At 57.5% G+C, this 22499-nt stretch overlaps 9 protein-coding genes across 9 annotated transcripts; 3 read left to right on the top strand and 6 right to left on the bottom strand.

Annotated features, from left to right (window-relative positions):
• Positions 1 to 2212: 2212 nt before the first annotated feature.
• Positions 2213 to 3554, bottom strand: BXZ73DRAFT_47234 (NAD-P-binding protein; the record flags this gene model as incomplete). Its single annotated transcript, XM_048019843.1, has 6 exons — positions 2213 to 2363; positions 2422 to 2504; positions 2564 to 2980; positions 3046 to 3297; positions 3355 to 3450; positions 3513 to 3554. 6 exons carry the CDS (start codon positions 3552 to 3554, stop codon positions 2213 to 2215), a joined length of 1041 nt encoding a protein of 346 aa, XP_047877671.1.
• A 963-nt stretch (positions 3555 to 4517) lies between these two features.
• BXZ73DRAFT_47139 (MFS general substrate transporter) lies at positions 4518 to 6660 on the bottom strand (the record flags this gene model as incomplete). Its single annotated transcript, XM_048019820.1, has 13 exons — positions 4518 to 4558; positions 4616 to 4732; positions 4796 to 4928; positions 5038 to 5208; positions 5261 to 5330; positions 5386 to 5614; positions 5668 to 5743; positions 5803 to 5847; positions 5907 to 5996; positions 6049 to 6058; positions 6112 to 6158; positions 6214 to 6306; positions 6481 to 6660. Coding segments are annotated over 13 exons (1302 nt in total), but the record flags the coding sequence as incomplete, so codon positions are not given.
• A 1166-nt stretch (positions 6661 to 7826) lies between these two features.
• BXZ73DRAFT_47088 (sodium/hydrogen exchanger) lies at positions 7827 to 10608 on the bottom strand (the record flags this gene model as incomplete). The annotated part of the gene is made up of 5 exons (XM_048019810.1): positions 7827 to 8369; positions 8426 to 9320; positions 9372 to 9578; positions 9640 to 9791; positions 10345 to 10608. The coding sequence occupies 5 exons, from the start codon at positions 10606 to 10608 to the stop codon at positions 7827 to 7829; spliced, it is 2061 nt and encodes a 686-aa protein (XP_047877669.1).
• A 627-nt stretch (positions 10609 to 11235) lies between these two features.
• On the bottom strand, positions 11236 to 12753 carry BXZ73DRAFT_77635 (uncharacterized protein; the record flags this gene model as incomplete). The annotated part of the gene is made up of 5 exons (XM_048022703.1): positions 11236 to 11286; positions 11446 to 11576; positions 11656 to 12375; positions 12431 to 12536; positions 12715 to 12753. The coding sequence occupies 5 exons, from the start codon at positions 12751 to 12753 to the stop codon at positions 11236 to 11238; spliced, it is 1047 nt and encodes a 348-aa protein (XP_047877668.1).
• A 449-nt stretch (positions 12754 to 13202) lies between these two features.
• On the bottom strand, positions 13203 to 13592 carry BXZ73DRAFT_47231 (uncharacterized protein; the record flags this gene model as incomplete). Its single annotated transcript, XM_048019842.1, has 2 exons — positions 13203 to 13406; positions 13464 to 13592. 2 exons carry the CDS (start codon positions 13590 to 13592, stop codon positions 13203 to 13205), a joined length of 333 nt encoding a protein of 110 aa, XP_047877667.1.
• Positions 13593 to 14419: 827 nt separating this feature from the next.
• Positions 14420 to 15765, top strand: BXZ73DRAFT_90055 (NAD-P-binding protein; the record flags this gene model as incomplete). The annotated part of the gene is made up of 8 exons (XM_048025491.1): positions 14420 to 14461; positions 14517 to 14615; positions 14675 to 14785; positions 14809 to 14930; positions 15037 to 15181; positions 15217 to 15408; positions 15469 to 15554; positions 15621 to 15765. 8 exons carry the CDS (start codon positions 14420 to 14422, stop codon positions 15763 to 15765), a joined length of 942 nt encoding a protein of 313 aa, XP_047877666.1.
• A 662-nt stretch (positions 15766 to 16427) lies between these two features.
• BXZ73DRAFT_101517 (uncharacterized protein) lies at positions 16428 to 18050 on the bottom strand (the record flags this gene model as incomplete). The annotated part of the gene is made up of 5 exons (XM_048014937.1): positions 16428 to 16776; positions 16830 to 16942; positions 17132 to 17371; positions 17434 to 17889; positions 17961 to 18050. The coding sequence occupies 5 exons, from the start codon at positions 18048 to 18050 to the stop codon at positions 16428 to 16430; spliced, it is 1248 nt and encodes a 415-aa protein (XP_047877665.1).
• Positions 18051 to 18840: 790 nt separating this feature from the next.
• BXZ73DRAFT_77633 (defective in Cullin neddylation protein 1) lies at positions 18841 to 20023 on the top strand (the record flags this gene model as incomplete). The annotated part of the gene is made up of 7 exons (XM_048022702.1): positions 18841 to 18884; positions 18948 to 19084; positions 19155 to 19320; positions 19361 to 19512; positions 19566 to 19783; positions 19841 to 19895; positions 19959 to 20023. The coding sequence occupies 7 exons, from the start codon at positions 18841 to 18843 to the stop codon at positions 20021 to 20023; spliced, it is 837 nt and encodes a 278-aa protein (XP_047877664.1).
• Positions 20024 to 21453: 1430 nt separating this feature from the next.
• BXZ73DRAFT_101515 (uncharacterized protein) lies at positions 21454 to 22444 on the top strand (the record flags this gene model as incomplete). Its single annotated transcript, XM_048014936.1, has 10 exons — positions 21454 to 21473; positions 21523 to 21561; positions 21629 to 21639; positions 21695 to 21817; positions 21869 to 21926; positions 21987 to 22066; positions 22119 to 22178; positions 22233 to 22260; positions 22313 to 22352; positions 22403 to 22444. Coding segments are annotated over 10 exons (501 nt in total), but the record flags the coding sequence as incomplete, so codon positions are not given.
• Positions 22445 to 22499: the final 55 nt, after the last annotated feature.

The raw sequence follows: 22499 nt of genomic DNA, 5'->3' as shown, positions 1-22499 counted from the left end.
GAATTCGCCCGTCGCACGATAAGGTCTCGGTACTGAGGTGAACAGCGTTAAGCCAAGTCCCGGGTGGTTGGTAGACAGACTTACCTGGAGAGAAACCGCGCGTACTTTCACCAATACTTGCGTGGCCTTGAGCTCGGGGATGACGGCTTCAACGATAGCCAAGTTATGAAAGCCGTCGGCTTTCGGTAAGCGGTATTCGCGAGTAGTCTCGGGACTGCCATCTTGATTTTGGACCTACGAGCTTGAGAGAGGAGGATCCTGAGCGGATTTTCCCGCGAGTGGCCCTGCGTTTATGTACATATCCCAAGACATTGCACCTCGTGGACGGAGAACGAGTGCTGCGTTGTAAGCTTCGGTAATAACCCTAGTCGGAACTCGTATTTTCGAGCAGGGGTTCAATTTGACAGTGGCATCTGTTCCGTCTGGTGACAGAGTAGATGAACGGACGGCGTAAAGGCCCGTTCACCTGCACGCTAGGTTTCGGTTGGGTTTCGGTTTGCCCCGCCAAATAAGCGAGCGCCGGTTGAGTCTCCGAGAGACCACGGTTTAGGGTCTCGGCCTCCAACCCGCCCGAAGCTCCAAAACTTGGAGCACGACAGACGCGGGTTGAGAGCGTGACTCAAGTCACGTCACGATCCTCGAGCAGGGTCTCTGGAGACCGGGACTCGGGTTTGAGAGAAGACATCGCCAATGTAGTCCTGATTGCGTAAAGTAGTACGCTCGCCGAGTATGTTTTTCATGAATAACTATTTCGCCCCCACACCGCGCGCGGCACACCCGAGTGCTTCCTCCACTGAGCGCTCCGGCGAGCGAGCGCATTGCGCGAGCGCATCTCGCGTTCAGCGCGGTGCATCGTGATGGCATGCGGGTGCACACTTGGTGGCGACGAGTGTGTGTGCAGGCTGCGTTCCCTCACGCTCTCTACCCTCACATGGTCGCCCGGCACAGGCCTCGACGCCGCGGCTGCGGCCGCCCATGCTCAAAGCGACAAGTCCTCCACCTCAACATTGCCTCCGCACGACGTCGCCGCCGCGGTCCTCTCCTGCCCACTCACATGCGACCCTGATGGAGCGACGCGCCCGCTGGAGACTGTCAGCCCTGCACGCAACCGCCTGTTCCTGGACGCGTTGCGCGGACACGGGCAGCCTAGCGTCTGTCGGGCCGAGACTCGAGCTCGAGGGGTGGAACGAGATACTGATAGAGGACATCCGGCAGCTCGCGGAGTGCGTGTTGAAGATCGCATGGCTGGACGTCAGCCGTCGTGGACCTGCTCACACATGGCCATGCAAACAGGACTAGTGTTGGCATGAAGCAGGCGAACATCGTCGGAAACACAGTGCGTGCCTTTCGTCCTTTGTGGTTGTATGCATGTGCAAAACGGGCACTTGAAAAGCCGGACTAGTGGATGCCCGGTAACATGTGTGACACTCCGTCTCGAAACCCAACCAGACCTGCCACGAATGCTCCACCCAGCCGAAACCTAGCGTGCAGGTGAACGGGGCCTAAGTACGTTCCCAGGAGCTGTCGAGTGGTTTGGTCAGCACGCGTCCAGGCGACGTATACTTGTCATACCTTTTCGGCATCTGCTCTCGGCGATGATCGATGGGCTTCGGGTAGCAGGAGACCACCGATGGTAACCCAGTCAGCTTTGTCCAAATGGGCTTGCGGTGGCTGTTGCAGGCGGTAAAGGCAGCGCTGTGTGCGAGCTAAAGTTCATCCAAACCGAAGAGAGCGTCTCCTTTTCCATCCCTCCGAAAACCCTCTCCACTTTCACATACTAGAGAAGCCTTGATGTCCAGTGAGAAGACCGAAAGTGGAAGACAGGGTGTCCCGGCAAATAGCCTATTGAGCTGACTTTATGCATGGAGATCTAGCCAGTGAAGCATAAGCATGCATAATTTTCTTTCCGTAAATGGGTCGCCTTCAGACACGTATGCGCATTTTGGATGAGAAACAAGAAAGTCAGTTGAAAGAGGGTGGTGACAAGCCTGAGAATTGTTCGAACTATTTAGTGTTGAGCGCCAATCTTAGTCTCCGACAGTTCTGAGCCAGAGCTGAGTTTCAAAGTCGCAAACGCTAAGCACTGCCGACTTCCCCCGGCAGACTCCGCTTGATTCCACGACTGGCTTCAATGCTTCCAATTTCTTACTGGCTTCTCTGCCACTAAAACCCAACTCCCCGACAAGGCGACCCAATGTACCTCAGCCCACGATCAGTCTTTCGACATCGTCACAACGACCTTGCCAACATGTTGTTGGCTCCATAGATATTCATACGACTCCTTGAGCTGCTCGAACGGGAAGACCTTGTCGATAACGGGCTTGATCTTGGCAGCGCTGATGAGGCGGTTCATGTCCTCGAACCTGCAACGACACCATAATCAAAAGGAATGCCATGCCATACGTGCCTACCCATACGCACATGACGCGAGGCCCGACTTGTATTCCGTGGACGAAGCAGCCCGACTTCAATATCAGCAGGGGTAGCATGCTCACGTCGGCTTGCTGAAGTCGGTCAAACTGTGAGTCTATTACCCATCACGGGCAAATGCGTCTCCACTTACCCCCGCGACCAAGCCGATGAGATCTATCGACCCGCCAAAGCGCACGCTCTGCACCGACTTGATGATCGTCCCGGCCCCGCCGACCTCGATGACATGGTCGACCCCGCGCCCATTCGTGAGCTTCCGGACCTCGATCTCCCAGTCCGGCGTTGTCTTGTAGTTGATCGTGTGCGTCGCGCCCAGCTTCTTCACCAGCTCGAGCTTCTTATCCGAGGACGACGTGGCGATGACGACCGCGCCTGAGGCAACGGCAATCTGAAGCGCGAAGATGGACACGCCGCCGGTGCCCTGGACGAGGACGATGTCACTGCCCTTGATCGGGTTGGCGCCGAAGAGGGCGTTGTATGCTGTCACACCGGCGCAGGGCAGCGTCGACGCCTCCTCGTAGCTGAGGTGCTCCGGGATGCGCACCAGAGACTAGGCCAGTCGAGTGTGAGTGCCCCTTCAATGCGGAATGAGTCGACGTCACGGTTCAAGCTCACATGCGCAGGAACGGCCTTGTACTCGGTCAAGACACCATCGCTGTAGCCACCCATTATAGAATTGATCGTTTCTTCGGATGCCTCACCGAATATGTGGTCCGGTGCGAAGTTGACGGAGACACGCTCTCCGACGGACCACCCAGTGACTTCGGGCCCAAGGGCAACGATGTCGCCAGCCATGTCAGAGCCTGGAACAAGGTTCTCTTTCAGCGGCATCGGGTATATGTTCTTGGCGATTGCGACATCACGGAACTGCACAGTGGTGGATAAGGAATGTGATGATGTGGCAGAAGGCGCAGGGCGACGCACGTTCAGAGACACGGCGTGCACCTTGAGGAGGACTTCAGTCGCCTTCAGCTTGGGGATCGGCGACTCAACGAGGGTGAGGTCGTGGAACCCCTCTTTCTATTCATAGGTGTTTTTAGCTTGTATAGTGCGCTATGAGTACCCTTCAGGGAGTGAATAACCTTGGGGAGACGGTACTCGCGGGTAGTTTGTGGGATAGACATGCCGTTATGACGGCGCTTACTGATAATAGTGCTGTTGACGAAGACGAAAACTTTGAAGGTCCTGTTGGACGTGCTTCGTATTTTGCAGCACCGAAGCTTTTATTGGCGACTCCGGCATTTCCCGTTCCTCGGCGTATCGTTCTCGTCTCCGACCTCCGGCGGCTGAACTTGTGCTGACTACGGACCGAGAGGGATGAACCGCCACTGCATCCACTTGCGCCAGCAGCGGGCGCCTCAGAGTGTCGGTAATGCGTTCAGAGCTACGCCGGGCGAGCGCTCCGACAATGCGGCGTAAATGCTCTCTCAAAAAGCGAATCGTGATATATAAGCACGACGGGCGCTAAATGGGCGACATCGGCTCACGCCCGCTCTGCGCCTGGCATTAGGGAGATCATGCTCATCACTTACATAAAACAGCGACCATGCTTCGGATCCTACTTTTTCCTTCCAAGTCATGACACGCCAGAGAGGAAAGCCTTATATGTATCTGATTATATGTATCAGATAGATGATGGAGGACATGAGAAATGTTTGTGGAAGGAGAGGAAAACCCAAATATTGAAACAAAACCGGAGTCACTGTATGGGACGGGGAACGAGAGAATATGAGAGATCTAGTGATACTACATAGTGTGTCGTACAATGATGGCTCTTCCAGCGGAGTCAGGACGTGAATACGTGTAGCGGAGGGCTCGGCACTAAGGCCGTCTAAATTCTATTAGGTTCGTGGGGTGTTCGTAGGGGTCGGAGAGGCCGTGAGTCTGTCACCTGTATATGATCAATGCGCGCCGCGCGTGCGGCGGCGAATTTTCAAGATGCGAGGAAGCAAGAGCGAGAGCGGAACGAAAGCGTGACGACGGGCAGACGTGGACGGAGACGTAAAAGACCGAGGACGAGAGCGGGCGCAGCAGGATGCGAATCGCCGGCGCGGTGCCCATGCCGCCGAGCGAGCGAAGGTGGGCTGTTAGTAGCGAGCGAATACCTTTGGTTCTCTCTTGAACCGGGCTGAGAGGGATGGATCGTCAGAGATGAAGGGTATGCAGAAATGGAGTGCAGTCTTACCGTACAAGAGCACCCCGGCTCCAGCGATCTGCAGTGCGCCAGAGTAGAGCGACACGGCGAGCCAGCTGCCCGTCGCGCTCTGAATAGCACCACCGATCGGGGCTCCCGCGCCGTTACCTGTAAACGCACAGAGTCCGGTGAGACTACTGACAGAGGGAACAGCAGAAGAAACAAACATACCGGGTAGGTTGAACAGCAACATCAGGCCCGAGAGGCCGGCGAGCCTTCCCGAGCCGTACAGCTGGGCGCATACGGCAGGGGAAAGCGACAGGAAACAGCCGCAGACGAAGCCGTATATGGCAGCGAAGGAAATCTGTAGTCAGGTGCACAGGCGCAAGAGAGAGAAAACCAAACAGAGAAATCGTAAGCGGGCCCTCGGCAGGAGGGACACAACACAGGATAGGAGAGGAGCCAGTGCGTACAATGCCTGCATAGGTGGACACGAACGTCCATACCAGGAGTTGAGTGAGCCCAGAGAGCATGACAACGATCCAAAGCGAGTTCACGGGCCCGATGCGGTCGGCCATGAAGCCAACGAGGGTGCGACCGAAGGCAGCGGCAAAGTTGAGTACCGTTATGGGAGCCGTCGCAAGCTGGTGAGTGCAATCAGTGGATATAGGTTTCGCCGACAAAGGACGAGCCTACCAAGGGAGAAAGATTCGGGATCCTCGCCTTGGCGTAGGTCGGGAGGAAGAAGATTGGAGAAAGATAACCACTGTGAAGCGCTTGTTAAAGCGACGTCCAGTCATGACAGGCACGGAGACGCGTACAACACAGTGAAGAAGAAGCAGCCGCCCAGACTCCAAAACACGGGGTCAATGAAAAACGACCTGTCAAACCAGATGATCGGCTTTCGTTGTGACTTATTACGGTGTTCGGAGATCATGAAGTACGCAGCGAGAAGAAGCACGCCGTCGATGGCGGTGTAGATGAGGAACGCGTTGCGGAGGCCGAGCTTGGTCAACAACGCGCGGAACACCAGGCTGGACACGCCACCCCCTGACGTTTCGTCAGAAACGGGCAAGCTGCATACGGCGCAAGACCGGGCTCACCGACTGAACTGCCCGCGACCACGATGCCGGTCGTTAGCGCACGATACTTCAGGAACCACTGTGACGGCAACGCGACCTACAGACGACCGAAATATGAGAGGTTGCATGGAGTCATTAGGAACGACCGGCACGTACGATCAGGGGGAAGGTAAGGGCGTTGGCGATGCCTTGCACCAAGCCCTGCAAGAACGATGGTGATGAGACCAGCCCGGTTGCATCGATCCACGAGGCGAACGCACCATGACTACGAAAAAGTGCCAAAGCTGTGTCGAAAACGCGCATAGTAGCATGGAAAGCGTCCACAGCACGCCTGCCATGGCCAAGAAAGGCTGTTAGAAGGATCAGTGTCGATCGCGGTGGCACCACGAGCAGCCCACACACCTTATAACCACTGCGGCGCGGATCAGCGTCAATTGTATGAAATCCGCAGGAGGAGAGACGTACTAGCGATCTGCGAGCTTCCCAGGAATGACGCTGAGCAGGGTCATAGTCTGACAGCGGCATCAGCGGATGAACTCTATTAACCACCTGAGGAAAGGTACTCACCATACCGGATATGCTACCGAGTGTGCTGAGGAGAGCGTCTGAGGCGTCGGGGAAAACATGGGCCTTGAGGTATTCCTCCGTCACTCCCCAGACCTGGCGTGGGGTGAGTACACAAACGGGGAGACTAGTGGATCGGGCAGGTATGTCCACTGCTCACAAGCCTTGCTCCGCGAACGAGTCACGGACGGCATTGACGAGGACGCGACGGGCGGTAACGGGTTCAGGTGAGGATGCGGTTCGACATTCGGCGCACATGAGCATAAGCACATACCCCCATCCGACGGTTGCGCCGGAGTAGATAACGCAGCCGAGAACGACGAGCCAACCGCGGCCGCCGTCGGGCGGGACGTCGAGTAGGTCCTCTGCGGTGGGACCCTGGGCGTCGGAGCCCTTCTCGTAGATGGACGGTGCTACGGAAGTCGCGGCGGAGAACATGCCGACCTTGTCCTTGCTACCCTTCGTGCCATGGCCAACGAATGTCTTCTCAGACCGGGAGTATCCATCGTGGGGACGCGACGAGGGAGATGGAGGGGGGACGTGGGGAGGGGGTCCACGGAAGGAATGTTTCGAGTCCTCGCGGACCGCGGCTAAATAACAGAGTCAGTGTCGCTCTTCTCCGCGGCAGCGCGGCCAATCAACGACGCACGCCTCCATGGCGGGCGTCGGAGGCTGAGGCAACCGGGAGGCGGGCCTGCCCCTGCCCGCCTGCTTACTCGTGACTCGCACGCGGCCGTTCTGGGCTTTGCAGCATGTTGCGGGCGGGCTGTTGGGGAAGTGATTTTGACGTCAACCATTGGTCGGGGACGAAGAAAAATTAGAGCCTACGACTCGTGTCACCGTCCACTGGTTCTCTCCCAACGCCCAGGTCGTCAGCTGCACCCATCAGAGCGCCGGGCCGGTGGAAAAAACTCAGGCCGCCAACTGAGTCAAGCGGTGGCCGGGAGGTCTGGTGTGAAATGCGCTCCTTGCAGGCATGCTTCTTGCCTTCTCTACTGCAGCTGAGTCATCTCCACGGCGCTGCGACTTCGGTTTGTAAGGTTGCGTTAGTAGGACAGAACATATTCAGAAGAGACCACAGAATTGATGCGCCCCGTGCCGACGCCGGCTGCGGGACCCCGTCGGAGCACAGCTGCGCGAGCGGTGAAACGAGCGCACGGAACATCGGACCGGCGCCAAAAGAGGAGAGGGCGATCTTCACCGTTCGACTTCGAGTCTTCGAGCCTTCCCCCGCATGTAGTACCTTCCGCCAGGGCTTCATCGGTGGAACACTGGCGTTGCTCTGGGAGGTCGAATTGCGGGGTTGGGCCTTCTTCGGGCTCGCATTCCGTAAACTTGCACGCGTTCGGAGCACATGTGTTCGTCGTGGGCCATAAGAAGCTTGCGAAGTTGGGGCCGGCAATCTGCAGCAGTCTCCAACGCGGTGAACGATCGTCGAAACCGAGAACGGCGAGGTAAGAAAGCTGTCCTGTTACGTCGCGAGATTACTACAAGTAGCGAATATGAAGCGCATGTCCCCGCGCGCCTGCCCCTTCGGGCTCGGTCCTCCTCTCTTGCACAAAGCGTCCTCCAGCACGCCTCCAGGAAGGCCGCGGCCTCCCAGGTCTAGGACGTGATCACGACACCCGATCGCGGCTCTGCCCCTCGCTATCCCGCGGGCCGCGGAGGACAGGGCTCCCGAGCCCGCGCTCGTTCCGCACCTCGTCGCGCACGCCCGGCGTGGGTGGGAACGGGTGGTGCGTGCTCGTTGGTCGCGGCGCGGTGAGGTCGACCTCTGGCCCGTCGTCGAGCTCGTCGTCGCTCTCCACGCGGCTCCCGCCCTGGCTTGCACCGGCCTGCGGCGACGCGGCCTGCGAGCGCCGTGCGCGCCGCGCGTGGAACGAGCGGCTCGCGGTCGCGTTCGAGAACAACGGGAGCAGATACCGCTCGTCCAGCGCCTGGAACCACTTCCCGTCTTCGGTCGACGCCGCGGCGGACGTGGAGAGGCCGGCGGGCCCATCGTCTCGCGACTTGCGCCGCGGACTGTCCGTCGCGGCCGGCGCGAGTGGGAGCACTTCGCCGCCGTCCGAGTCATAGGAATCGGAGGATGCGGCGGAGAAGAGCGTGTTGCTCTGCGCGGCCGGGCGCTGAAGGGCATGTGTTGCGAGTGGTGGTTGTAGCTGAGGTCTTCAACGCCGACAACGGCACCAGCGCCGACACCAGCGCCGACGCCAACGCCAACGCCGACGCCGCGCCTTGTGCGAGAGTGCTCCGAGAAGTAGCCCGCATCGTCCTCGGGTATGCGGGACCACCGGCCGGTGCGTCGGAAGAATTGGCTCCGGATATCTTCTTCTTCGTCGCTGCTGCCCGCTTCATCATCTTCTACCCCTGTCCGGATCCCAAGAACTTCCAGCATCCGCGCCGTCGTGCCACCGAACACGACAACCGTTAGGACGACCACAACGAGGACCGTCGTCCGCATCGACTCCGCGTTCTCACCCTGGAAGCCCGCAGCGAGCGCCACCCCCACGGCACCGCGCAGACCGGCCCAAAACAGCATCATCTGGTACGAATGCGGGAGTTCCTCTTGCCGCTGCCCACGCGCGTGACGGTGGAAGAGGTTGATCATCTCGGACAGTGGGAAGACTGCGGCGTAGCGAGTGAAGACGACCGCTACCGTGGTGACGATGATGAATAGGGGCTTGACGTAGCTGGTGACCTTTGCGGATGACGGCGGGCTGGTGAAGAGCGAGAGGCCGAGGTAGATGAAGATGAAGTTTTCCGAAAGCTGCGCGAGGGTGGAGAAGATGTATTTTGTTGCTCGCTGCGTTCGCCGGGACATCGTGTGATAGGCGTAGTGTTTGAGGGTGATTCCGCAAAAGAGGAGCGAGACGATGCCCGACTTTGAGATGCCGTTCGAAAAGAAGTAGCACATGTACGCGCAGAGCGCGACGAGGCACGTTTCGATCGATGGGTAGAGGGACAGGGAGGAGTGCTTGAGGAGAAGGGACATCGCGAGGCCGAAGACAACCCCGAGAGCCATGGAGATCCCGAAGGAGAGCAAGAAGATGCCGGTACCATGGAACAGGTGCGAAACGGAGAAATCCGAGCCGTGGAACTGCGACAGCGTTCTAGTTGGTGTCAGCAGAGAGGGAGAACAAGGAAAAGACGCTGTCACTCACTCGTACATAACGATACTGACGGCATCGTTCAGAAGAGATTCACCGAAAATGACGGTGTACAGTTTGGGGTCCACCTTGTACTGATTGAAGATGGCAAGGATGGTTACCGGGTCGGTGGCGGATAGTGTTGACCCAAAAATCAGGCACTCAATCAAGGACAGTCCGAGGGACTCCAGTCCTAGCGAGGACCAAATGAAGACGATAATTCTGTACTGTACGTGGTCAACGCAGCCCCCCATAAATGAAAGACGCCGAAAAAGTGACATACCCTACTCCTACAGCTGAGATAAACGTTCCGAGGAATGCGAACACTAGGATGGATCCGAAGTTGCGGAAGAAGTTCTCTTGCTTCAATTCGTACCCTGAGTTGAGGATGATGGGAGGGAGGAGTAGGTTGAAAAACAATGTGTGTTTGAACGTCTGCATCGCAAAACAATGTCAGTCTATGACTGGAACATTGAGGGTGAAACCACAAGGCGAGACGGCGGTCGCCGGAACGTTGGGCAGAAATATTGAAGTATGAACCACGATCCCTCTCTCGATACACGACCCAGCACTGTCCACCCCGTCGGGCACAAACATGGGATACGCCAGCCCACTTCCATACCGCGCTGCCCATGCCACAACAGCTGCTGAATCCCTACGGCCACAACGAAACTAATGGACAAAACCATGACTAGGTTGGCGGGGGTCCGAGGAGAAACGATACATTACAACCTTCAGCTCGAGTAGGCCCTGGGCTGAAGGTTGAACGGACCGGCGCAGAACATGACAAACAACCTGCCTAACTGACATGATCTCAGCTGGAGAAGTAACGATCCTGGGAACAATGTGGATAGCGCATCTCAAGGCAGGACCAACGAGTGCATATACCCAACCATTGCCCCCAGAAGATGTCTCAGCCTCCCAACCACACGTTCACGCCCCATTACCGCCGTTCTCCTTCATGACGAGACACAACAGCATCACTCACCAGCATTCCTCGTATCTCAGTACCGGGGGCTAGCCGGACCACCAAGCCCACGACCATCCCAGCACCAATAGCGACAAGAGTTTCATGGATGGCACGAATCCGCTTGATCTGCAGGTAGTAGGATGTCCAGAGGGAGATGACGAGGAGCATGCAGACGAGGAAGAGCGACCATGATGAGTAGTATTCCTCTTCTTCAGGGATGGTGGCGGACTCGGTGGGCTCGGCGGCAAGGAAGACACGGGTCGGGATGTAGTCGGAGGCCATGATAGGGAGCCTTGAGGCTACTGGGCGCAGTGAAGGCCCGAGATAGCGCGATGTGGTGGACGACGGAGGCAACGTCGGAGACGTGGGCGCCAGCGTGGGCCTGTGCCGGGCGGCCCTTGGCGCGGGCCGCTCAGGGCGAGCTCGCTATGCTCGACACCGCCATGATCCCAGTATGTATGACTCTCTGAAGACCACCGGAGGGCTGTGCTGTCCTTCACTGCTCCATTCCACGGGGCATTGGCAATACCGAAGGCTAGGACACGTCTTTCCCGCTTGCAAGCTGACTGCGCACAACTTCTAGACTTAAAAACTACTTTATGTGTCAGGCTTGCGCATATGCGGGCCGTCCTCATGCATCATGGTTGCTGAGATGGGGGGATGACCTTTGGTGAATGGGAGTAGCCGAGTCGAAAATCGGTATCTTCCCTATTCCACCAGCGTACTTATGTTTATGACGAAAAAGAGTGCTTTGTTCAAGACACCTTTTCCTTGCTCGGTAGACCGTCCAGTTGACCAACGCAGTATCACTCATCGACAGTGAGCATGTATAGTACATGTACATTCGCTCCCCCGTTCTGTACTGTCTCTTCATCTCGCCTTTGGCACATACACGTCTGTTCAAGTTTCTTATTCCGGCACAAAACGCGTTTCCTGCTCGTCTGTTTCGACAAAAGTGAACTGGTGACACCTGAAGTTAGGTATCACAGATCAGCAACCGATTCGGAAACACCGAGTGAGGAATGAACTCGCACCCACTCAAGCCAACATGTACGAGCTGTGTGCAGACCCACTTTAGCGTCCAATCCGAGGCAGACGTCCACAATGACGAACACTCACCAGGGCGCCAAACATCCCCTTGAACCTCTTCGGCTCGAAGTACTCGTTCTGGCCACACGCGCACCGCGGCTCTCGGCCCTCACTGAGTTTCGCGAGAGCGCCATGCAGCTCGCTCGCTGTCGTCCTATCCGCTGGCAGACCGAGGGCGTCGAGCACTCGGAGAACGTGGGCGCGCACGGTGGATCTGCGGTGAGCACGTTGTCGACGCACGACCCGGGCGTATCGAACCAGACACCGCTGCGTGCGTCTGCAGGTGCTCGAGGTAGCCGTGATGGGAGGTCCAGTGGGAGCCGCCGCAGAAGCGCTCGTCGCAGCGGAAAAGCGTCGTCGGTCGCTCGAGCAGGGCGAGGTCTGCTGTGTGGTTCACGGTGTCTTCGTCGTGGTTCGAGTCCGAGTCCGAGTCCGAACTTGAGTGCTCTGCGTCTGGATCCCCGTCTGGGTCTGAGTCGGAGGGTGGGGGCGAAATCGCGTCTGAATCTGCCTTGGAGTCCCACGCGGAGGGGCGGTGGTGTATACTCGGGACTAAGCATCGTATGTCAAAGGCGCGATTCATGGAAGGTGGTAAATCGCCATCATCCCGGGTCGCCCGCCACGCCGTCGCGAGATCATGACGAATCCTCTTGCGATAGACTTCGGCGGCTTCGTTGATCTTGCCCGTGAGGAGTTGTTCATGCTTCTCGATAGGGAGGTACCTGTCCGGCGCGACGCTGATGAGCAAGGCGCGCACCACGGGTAACTTGATCGCGTCGCGGTAGTGCGGCATCGTGCGCTTCCAGGACTGTGCATCGCGGCCATTCTCAAGAAACGCCTCGTAGGCGTCGCGGAAATGCTTGATATGGGCAAACCAGCGGTCGAAAAAGGCCGCGTCTTGCACTATCGCCCGTTCTTTCTCGATTATGTTCACGAGCGTGGTCCGGATCATTCTCCAGGCTGCAGTGCGATTAGTGGAACTCCCGGGGAATGCGCGAGCACAGAGGAGACGTACTTTGGTCAGTTAAAGGTTTTGGCTCAGACAAAATAGCCGTGACTTTGCGGACTGAACAGGAAGGTCTTGCGGTGAATAACCGAGGGCTGACAATTTGCGTAGGATTCTGAGAATACATGATGAGCGGACGTGAAGCGTATCACATGGGTATACCACGTCGAACGGCGCAGACGGCGTTCAGCGTCGAATCGGTCGACCTCCCAGTTCTCCATGGCTCGATGGAACTGGAGACGCCATGCTGTGAGGTAAGTAACATTGCGTGAAATTTCTAATTCCTTACGCACATTCAACCTTCTTAGAGTGTAAGACTTGCGCTCAGCCATGTAGTTGTCACATCTACTGCAAGTGGTTTTGACGCAAGTCCGATACACGACTGATGACCTCGTCGAACTCAGGTGCGTAGAACAGCTCGCTTGCGTCTTGGTTTACTTCGGTGAACGGGAATTTCCTGTAATCTGCATTGATATAGACGGTGGATAAAGTGCAGGGCTCCGGCACGCATACGAAGCGGGGACGAGATTGATAGTTCCTGGCAGAGTGCGGACCTTCTTCTAATAATTGAATATCCTGATATCATCCTACAGCAGGGGATTCAGCATATTCATCATATTAACCGTCAATATCGCTCACTGTGTTTTCCAGCATTCTTCACAGAGTCGCTTCATGGTGGAATAGCAAACTAGTAGACCAAGTTCGCGCTGACAACCGCCGAGTTTATGGCATTTCTAGTCAAAAAATGAGTACAGTCTTCACCTGCTGGATATTATGAAGCTCATACCATGCAGTACGCTTCAAAAACAAGGGACGCCAGTGCTGGCTCAGAAATATCGTCAGGCCATTGCGGAAGAAGTGGCTCCAGCCCCCGCAAGGAGGCAGCCCATAACCATTTGAGGCGCGAGGAGAGGAGATTTCGTCGCAACTCTTTTGAAACACGCGTGAGGGTAAGTAGGTCGAGTGGGTGAAATCGCGTCAGTATCTGCATACAAAGATGTCAACGGCGGCGTATCGACGACACCCTGGTGACGGCGCAAACCTCCAGAAAGACTTCGACGGGCAGGGCCATCATCTGCCCTAGTTGTCCACGATGCAGACCCCGGCCTTTCTTTTTTGGTTTTGCGACATTCGTCGTGGGTGTGTGTTCTTTGTTCGATGAACAACGCATTTGCACCAGAGCGACAGGGAACAATAGCGGCCCAGCGCCCAGGTAGCTCGGTTCAGTAAAACCGCACATGATTATGTCATTTTCTCACGCTCGGGCCACTAGGGTCTCCAGTTACGACGGGCGAGGCGGGGCGAGTCACGGAGATGTGAAGGCGCTCCTCCGGGAATCTGTTCTTTCTTCTTATGCTTCGTGCGGAAACGTCTCTATCAATTGGCTCACGCCTTTTTCTATGACCCTTCACTTTACATGCTGCCGCCGACTTCGGCTGTTGCGGGAGTCTGCCAACATTCAGGTCCCTCGGACGGCGGATCACACAGGCTTCCCAAGAAGAGGTCTGTTCACCAGACTGAATCACATCTCCGTTTGTCACCCCGGGAGGCCGCTCTGGTTGTATGGCGATTCTGCGAGGAGACCCGCGGTTCATATCCACTCAGTTCGCCGTCCAAGGATGTTACGAAGAGTCAAAACGCAACGGCAGAACACCATTGGGTCCGATCGGGTCGATATCCGGGACCGGACCTTTCCCCCATAAGCGGATCGGACGGAAAGGAAAGGCATTGCGATGGCAGACGGCATGACTCTTCTTCCTGCACCTCGTGAGAAAACACCATGAGAAGTTTTGGACTGCATCCCACCTCAATAAGGCCACATCTGAGTCAGCAAGTTCGCCGCAAAGAACTCGGAAACGAGGGTGAGGTAATGTATGAGCATGGCCGACGACCGGGAAACACATATGCTATAAAATCTAGGCTGGGGCAAGCAGGAGTCGATAGTTCTCTCAGCTTTTTCATTCCGAATCACTTCATCCGACAAACAAATTAACCACCATGGTCGCTCCAGCCACTACCGGACAGTATGTTCTCCAGAAGGTGCGTACAAGCCCTTCGTTGTGACGACGCAGTCCATTCTCATCGCGAATGACAGACCGACGGGCTTAAATACAAGTTGGTCCTCGCCTCTGCTGCGATTCCACAGCCGAAGGCCACCGAAGTGCTCGTCAAGATTCATGCGGTTTCGTTGAACGTACGCACCCCATATCGCGTCCTTGTGCGCTCGAGGATTGACCCATTTCCCGTCTCCAGTTCCGCGACGTGATGATGCCCGACGGTACCTATAGCTACCCGTGGTCGTTCAAGCCGGACGTCGTCGCCGCATCCGACATGGCCGGGGAAATCGTCGCCCTCGGCGCTGAAGTGACCGGATGGACTACGGTAAGCGTGTCTGCGCCAACTTCACCTCCGACCACGTCTTCGGCGAGGCGACAGCGTCATCATCAACAGCGTCCTCAGTGGCGGCGTCGACGGCGTGCTGGCGGAGTACAGGGTCTTGCCCGCGCATGTAAGCAATGCGTCTCAAAAACTGCAGAGCACCGTATGCTAACCACGTACCGTCCTCGCACTGACAGTCCTCGTGAGGATCCCGGAGCACCTGAGCTACGAGGAAGGGACGACACTCCCTGCGCCGCCGTCACCGCGTACAACTGTCTCATGGGCTCGAACCCGATCAAGGGCGGCGACTTCGTGCTCGTCCAGGGCACTGGGGGTGTCTCCATCTTCGGGCTCCAGCTCGCGGTCGCGTCGGGCGCCGTGGTGATCGCAACCTCATCGTCAGACAAGAAACTGAGGTCGCGAAAGCGTTGGGGGCCACGCACCTCATCAACTACAAGACGACACCGGACTGGGACGCGGAAGTCATGAAGGTGACGGGCGGAGAGGGCGTGCAGCACGTCATCGAGACCGGCGGTCTCAGCACCATCATGAAGTCCATGGACTGCGTCGCGTGGGGTGGCACCGTTGACCTCGTCGGCGCCTCTGACGTGAGTGACGGCTGCTGCATTGTGGTTCGGGGTACTTGAGCTCACTGAAGCGCGATTTAGTATCTGAAGACGGGGAACAACGTACCATTCTACATCCCTGGAAGAAGCATCAACCTCCGCAGGATCATGATAGGGTCTCGCACGCAGTACGCACTTCTCCTTTGAGACGACCGCATGAAGCTCCTTGACACTGAGGTGGATGACGGCTCTAGGTTCGAAGACATGAACAAGCTGATCAGCGCGGCTAAGATCAAGCCAGTTGTGGACAAAGTCTTCGACTTCGAGCACGCCGCGGAGGCTTACGAGCACCTGCGCGGCCGGAAGCATGTCGGAAAGGTAGTGATCAAGGTTGCGTAGAGGCGGTAAACAGAGGGTCCATGAGTCCCTCGCGTCGGTTGCAACGGATCCCCGCGAATGCCACTGAGCTTGTATAATGTATCACTGTGGTCTGGCTTCCGTTTGACGTTTCCTGCGAACCCCTTCGTTGCACATGCCGTCCTTACAGGCGAGCCTGCGCTATCGCGGACACACGGAGCGGGAGCAGCGCAATGTTCGTAACCACTGGTGTGAATGCGTGAGTTGGCGCGCAGAATCGTCTTCATATGAAAGGGCGATGACGCACCGGGCTTCGAATGACACTGCAATGCAATGCGTTCCTCGCGCTTGAAACGCATATACACCAGTCTGACCAGGGTGTGGGCGCAGTGGCAGCACGGGTCTGAGGTGATGGAATCAACGTCATCAGTTCATGGGAAGTCGTAATGGCCAGTAGCTACTATGTAGCTATATAAGTAGAAGAAGCGGTGGCGGGAAAAAACAACAATGTGTGTGCTGGGGAGGTATGCGTATGTTCAAATAGATTCATGCGTACTGTACTATGCGTATGTCGCGTGAGCAGAGCATATAAACGTATAAATACGGCAGGGAAGTCCGCGCCCGAATTACAGTACAGTCTACGGGATACAGGTCCAATCAATGGATCAATAATAGTCGAGACTTGGTCAGGAAGAATCGGCCACTCATGGCGAGTACGGTGGCGGCACTATCGTCGTCGCGCGGCTGAGCAGCGCCCCAGAATCGTCTGGTGCTGTCGCAGGGTTCACGACCATCAGGGATGGGCCTCGGGCGCGCGGGGCCGCCGCCGCGGACTCAGCGGCCGCTTCCGCGGCCTTGGCGCGTGCCGCGCTCGAGACCACGGTCGCGCGAGAGTTCGAATGCGAACTCGAACTTGACGGCGCGCTCGCGGTCGGCGGCGGCGCAGCCGCGCTCGACCCAGACGCGGACGCGGAGGATGCGCCGGCGAAGGCATTAGCAGCGAGCGCTGCACCGGAGCCGGTGTACAAAGACGCGGCAGCGCCAGAGTAGAGACTTTGCGGCATTTCGTGCGTGAGGCGGGTCGGTGGTGGTGTGATGGGCGGCACTTTTGGGGTACGGAGATGGCGGCGGCGGCAAACGTTATGATTGCCCCGGCGGTTTGGGGGAGCAAATGGGTCGTCATATGCGACAGCGGGCGGTCGTCCGCGGCGTACGTCGACTGGGGAGGGACTAAGGGCGCGGAGTGTGGGATGCATCGGAGTAGACGTTAGGGTACGTTGAGAGCCGAACGGTTCGTGCTGCGTCGTAAACGAGTCTGGAGGATCGCGGGGCCGTCTGCGCAGGGCCCGCGTGAGCAGCGGCGGTGGAGATGGACAAGCGCGAGAGCGAGAAGGGAGGGGGGACGCACCATACTGCCCGGGCGCCCGTACGCGTACGCGGAGCGGCCGTAGAATTTGCGGTGTCGCCGGAAGAACCACCAGTAGAGGGTGATCGCGATCGCGGCGAGGAGGGCGACGCCGCCACGACGCCGCCCACGATCACGCCTGTCGACGGCCTCGAGGGTCCTGTGGTATCTCCTTCGACCGTTACGTGCGGAGAGCCGGTCGCGCCCGCGTTGCTCGAGGTCGAGATCGTATTCACCGTCGCGCTGGCGCGTTCGAGGTTGTTATGCTAGATTAGTGTCGGTAGTCGTTTCGGGCGCGAGATTACGAGATAGTCGAGGAGGTACGGCACGGTGGAGGACGCGTCGGTGACGTTCACGGTGAGGGTGTGCGTGCCATACGCGAGTGTGGGGGACTGATAGAAGACGATGTCGATCTGGGAGACGGTCGCGTTCGGGATGGAAAATACGTTTTGGTTCGCGCCGTCGACAGTGTACTTAGCTGCCGCCAATGGGCCAGAGATCCAGGGGATGACGGCGCCGTAGACGGTGACTTGCGTGCCTGCGTGGTGGGAGGGCGCGGGAGCAGACGGAGAACGATCGAACAAACGGCGATTGAGGGAGGGTGGCTGTGGAAGAGAGACGAAGTACGCACCCGTAAACTGATACTCGTAATTCCACTTTTGCCCCGTCGTGATTCCGAGAGCGATTGGGAAAAATCGAGGGAGGAGGTTTTGGACGGCAGCAGCGGCCGCAGAGGAAATGAAGTCCTGGGTGTTCGCATACTGTGGATTGACAGTAAATTGACGTCAGTGTTGTCTATTGTCAAGAGCGTATTCGAGGTCGAGGCATGGACATGGGCGCGCGAGAAGGAGATGCAAGAGCTGTGAGACGTCGTGAGGGTAGAGGGAGGGTGGAAAAGTGAGAGGTAAGATGGAGGGGACATGCGGGTGTCGGCCTCGGTGTTACTGTAGTCGTGATGGACGATGGCACCGCCGCGTCCCGCCCCGCCCCCGCTCGAGCACGCGTGCCTGGCGCGGGCCAAACGCTGTGCCCCAACGACGGCCAGCCAAGCTCCCCGAGTCCCCGAAACCGTCATCGAACGAATATCCTATCCACGCGGAGGCAGCGTGATTTTGTAGACACCGAGAGGACCGAGAGCATGAGCATCGCAGACCGTTAACGAGCGATGTCCGAGGAGCGGCTGGGGACATATGTGAGACTCGAGCAGCCCAGAGCAGTTTCACATAGCCTTGTCAGCAAACGCGAGGATTGTGGGAGCACGAGACGAGAACCAATTCTGACAAGCGAAGGGACACCTCCGGCGATGACGTGCGCTAGATCGGCAAACTCCTTCCCCGCTGCTGCCACAACTACTCCCGTTCCCGCCCATCTCCCAACCTGGACTCGTCCTCGTCTACCACCATCCCTTCTCCATCCGTCCTCGCCGTCCTCGCAGCCTTCGCGCTCGCAGCCTCACCTTCCTCTATCGCTCCCCGCTCAAGCCTTCATCTCCACCTCCGCCCCACTCCCACCGACGGTCAGTCTCAAACCTGCTCTCGGTCTGGCACCTGTCCGCTAATCTACCGCTCGCCCATCCACATCCTCTTGCCATACCCCTGGCTCGGTTTCATGGGACCATCGGTGCTTCTGATCCGAACATGACCTCCACGCAACCCCATAATCCTCCCGAACGCGGACGATCCTACATACAGTCTAGTGGGAACCAACCAAGGATGGATTCTCAGATCGCTCAGTTCGCCACTATTACCGGCGCGTCGTAAGTGCCCATTCGCGCATCTTTACACACATGCTGATTGTGCGCATATCTTCCCACGGGCAGCACCAAGGAGGCGAAGAAGTACCTCACCAAGTACAGGCGACTCGATACCGCCGTCGATGCCTTCTACAACAACACGCCGCCCCCAAAGAGTTCTGCTTCGACAACGAAGCTGAACGCGCTCTTTGACAAGTACAAGGGTGAGCATCCACTTTCGGTAGCCTATGTCTCGTGCCCGAGCCCTAACAGCGCATATCTTCCGTCAACCAGATCCCGACGGCGACGATATCGCAGTCGAGGGAACGATCAAGTTCTGCGAGGACCTCGGCGTGGATCCAGAGGACGTCGTACTGCTCGCTGTTGCGTACGAGCTGAAGTCACCGTCGATGGGTCAGTGGAGTAGGTCAGGATGGGTGGACGGTTGGAAAGCGCTAGGGTGAGTCTCACATGAAGCGTCTGCACGTCCCCATCCTCAGCCGTATCGTCCCTCACAGCGTCGACACCATCCCCACGATGAAGGCGCAGCTATCAACGCTGAAGCAGCAGCTCGCGCAGGACGCGGACTACTTCAAGAACGTATACAACTACACATTCGAGTTCTCTCGACCGCCTGGACAGCGTTCTCTGGGTGCGTGCTCCAGTCCCCGCGGTTATTTCCCCCGTGTTGACCTCGTACGATAGGTCTGGACCTCGCGCAGGGCTTCTGGCAGCTGCTGATTCCCATCGGCCTGCACGGGGGCGCGCTCTCGCACATGTCGGCAGACGATCGGGACGACGACGGCGACCAGGAGATGAGCGCGAGCGGGGAGGACGGCTGGGCAGACGAACACACGACCTGGTGGTTCGAGTACCTCGTCTCGAGCGGGACCAAGGGCGTGAGCAAGGACGTGTGGCAGATGGTGAGCATTCCCTCCGCTCTCGGCCTGTGGCAAGACGGCTCATGCGGTCGCCCACAGTTCCTGGAGTTTGTGCGGACGATCGACTCCGAGTTCACAAAGTACGACGAGGAGGGTACGTGCGCTCAGCTGTGGCCTGCTGCCCCGCCACCCGATACTTATCCGCATGCTCTTTCAGGTGCTTGGCCGTCCACTTTCGACGACTTCGTGCAGTACGCTCGAAAACGTGCAAACAGCGCGTGATCCAGGAGGCCCACGCCCCATGCCGCGGTAGAGGCACGTGCGAAGCGGATGTACAATCCTGTAGAATAATGCCGACCGGTCTGTCATCTGTACCCTCCGTAGCCGATAGCTCTGTATCACAGAAGCGATCTTGTGTATCATGGCCCTGCTTGTGCGTGCGATGTGTTCTTCGCGTTCAAGGCTCCGGGTAGTTGCGTATTGGTTGCGAGCTAGGGGAGCGATCACAACAAGAGCAAGCTTTCCGCATATCCCCAAATCTGGACTATTTGCCTCCGTCAACACACTTCCCCTTCTCCTTCCACAGTAACGCCGATCCTGTGGAGCCTTGAAGCAGGTGGTCGGGAAGGGCTGCCTACGGGAGACTAGGTGGTCGGTGGAGGCGGTCAAGTCACGTGAACGGTTGAACTCCGAGACTGGACCGGCTCGTCAGCGCACTGGCTCTGGGTTATTGAGAGTCTTGCCTCTCGACATTTTCATGCTCCTAGAGGAAGTGAATTTCGCCCGCGTCAAGAACCTCGAAGGTAAGCTTCTAACCGCCCGAGTGGCAACTTCCGCCGTAGATACCCGTGAAATAACATTTGATATGTTCTATAGCATTGTTCTACAGCTGTGTGAAACCAAGGCCGGCGCCGTGCGTGGGATCCCCGCTGCTCAGATTGCCTTGCGGGGTATGTTGTGTCCCAAGGCTAGTATTAATACCCACGTACTTATTTGAGACGCCATCCCGCGAGCGAGAGAATGAAAACGGCTGTTTAAGCTTCGCGGCAGATCCCGATGGCTCTATTTGGCCGGCGCGTCATCGTTAAGGCGCGCGTCGTGTTGCTCGTCGACGCCAAGTACGCGTTTGCTCTTGATCCACCGTGGTCCCCACACATTTGTCGTCCTCTGCTTGTCATCGAATAATCACAGGAGTCCAGCTCCTTCGTCCCCCAACCGCGTTCCCCAGTCTGCCACCCGGGCTCAACAGAGCACAGTACTGCTCCGCCTTCTCGACTTTCTTCCGTGCCTTCCACACCGTGCACATCAGCTTTTGTGTTCCTGACCGTTGTGCCAAATGCGTCGGATCCGCATTCCGCTGAGTACTGTTGCTTTTCGCCGTTCTCCCCTGGCGACGGTAGAAACGTCATCCCTCCACATGGCCGCCAGATCTTCCGTTCTGCACACCCGCGCTGGCGACTAGGCTGACTTTCGTCCGTTCCCGTTCTCTCTGCCATGAGCTGATCGAAATATGGCCCGCCGTCAGATCGCCTCTGGAAGAGCGTCGCCCTGCTCAACACCACACCCTTGGCCTCCCCATGCGTCCCAGGCCAATGCATAGAAATACCCGCGTCGCCCGCTCCCTAGACTGCACACTGGCCCCCCTCGCTGTCACGTCCGGTTCTCTGCCTCCATTCTCCATCTGAAAAGCTCTCTTGGATGTTCACTTCGCCATGACGCTCCTCGACGAAACGTGCGCTGCTCCCACCTTCTTCCTTTTCCGTCTGCTCACTTTTTCGTAGCATGGGTATGCTCGTCATTGGAGTCCTCATCGCCGGGGTGTAAGTCTTCTGTGGTCTCCTTTCATCGAAGCCAACGGTGGTTAATCATTCCTCTCCTCGCACACAGTCTCTACGGAGGTTCGTAGGTTGTCCTTTGTTTCCGCTATCTGTGCCTCACACTCTGCCCTTGCAGTCTCTTGCTCGCAAATGTACTTCTACTTCTCACGCTATTCCCGCGACCCGATGTACATGAAGTTGCTCGTAGTCGGGGTCTGGGCATCGGATACGGTTCACCAAGTCCTCATTTCCCATGCGCGTAAGTCGCCTCACTCGATCATTTCATAAGCTGTCGCTCACACGCCCAAAGTGTATTGGTATCTGGTTACCCACTACGGCCAACCTGCCGCTCTGACTAGGCTTGCACCGTAAGCTATCTGATATCACCCTAAGACTATCTCGATTGCGAACCATTGTGCTCTGTGCAGCACGATCATCGTTGAGGTGGTCGTCCAAGCCGTCACTGGTCTCCTCGTGCAGTGCTTCTTTGCTGTGCGCATCTACAGGCGTGAGTGGCTTTCCATGCGTATGGTGGTGCTCAGTACTGAACCTAGTCACAGTGAGCAGGAAGAATTGGTACCTGACTGTTCTTGTCGGCTTGCTCATCGCCGCCGAGTTCGGTACGTCGCTGCGTCCCACTTTGCCCTTGTGAAGGCTGACGTACCGCATCACAGCCGTGTCTACAGCCTACACTGCCAAAGCGTAGGTTGCGGTTGCAGCATACATCTTGATCTTGTCTCATAGTGCCCTACAGTCTCCGATTCAAGAGCTACACTGAGCTCAACGAGGTCAAAGTGGGTCGCTCAGCTTTCAGTAGCGGACCATGTTCTGACATGTGCTACAGGTGCTCTCCATCAGCATCAACGCGTTTGCTGCCGCCGGAGACGTGTGCATTGCTCTTATCTTGTGCACCATCCTTCAAACCTCCAAGACCGGTTTCC

Source organism: Epithele typhae (assembly GCF_022376455.1).
Source record: "Epithele typhae strain CBS 203.58 chromosome Unknown BXZ73scaffold_25, whole genome shotgun sequence".
Classification (NCBI taxonomy): domain Eukaryota; kingdom Fungi; phylum Basidiomycota; class Agaricomycetes; order Polyporales; family Epitheliaceae; genus Epithele; species Epithele typhae.
The sequence above is the reverse complement of the archived record's forward strand: the minus strand, read 5'-3'. Positions and strand labels throughout refer to the sequence as shown.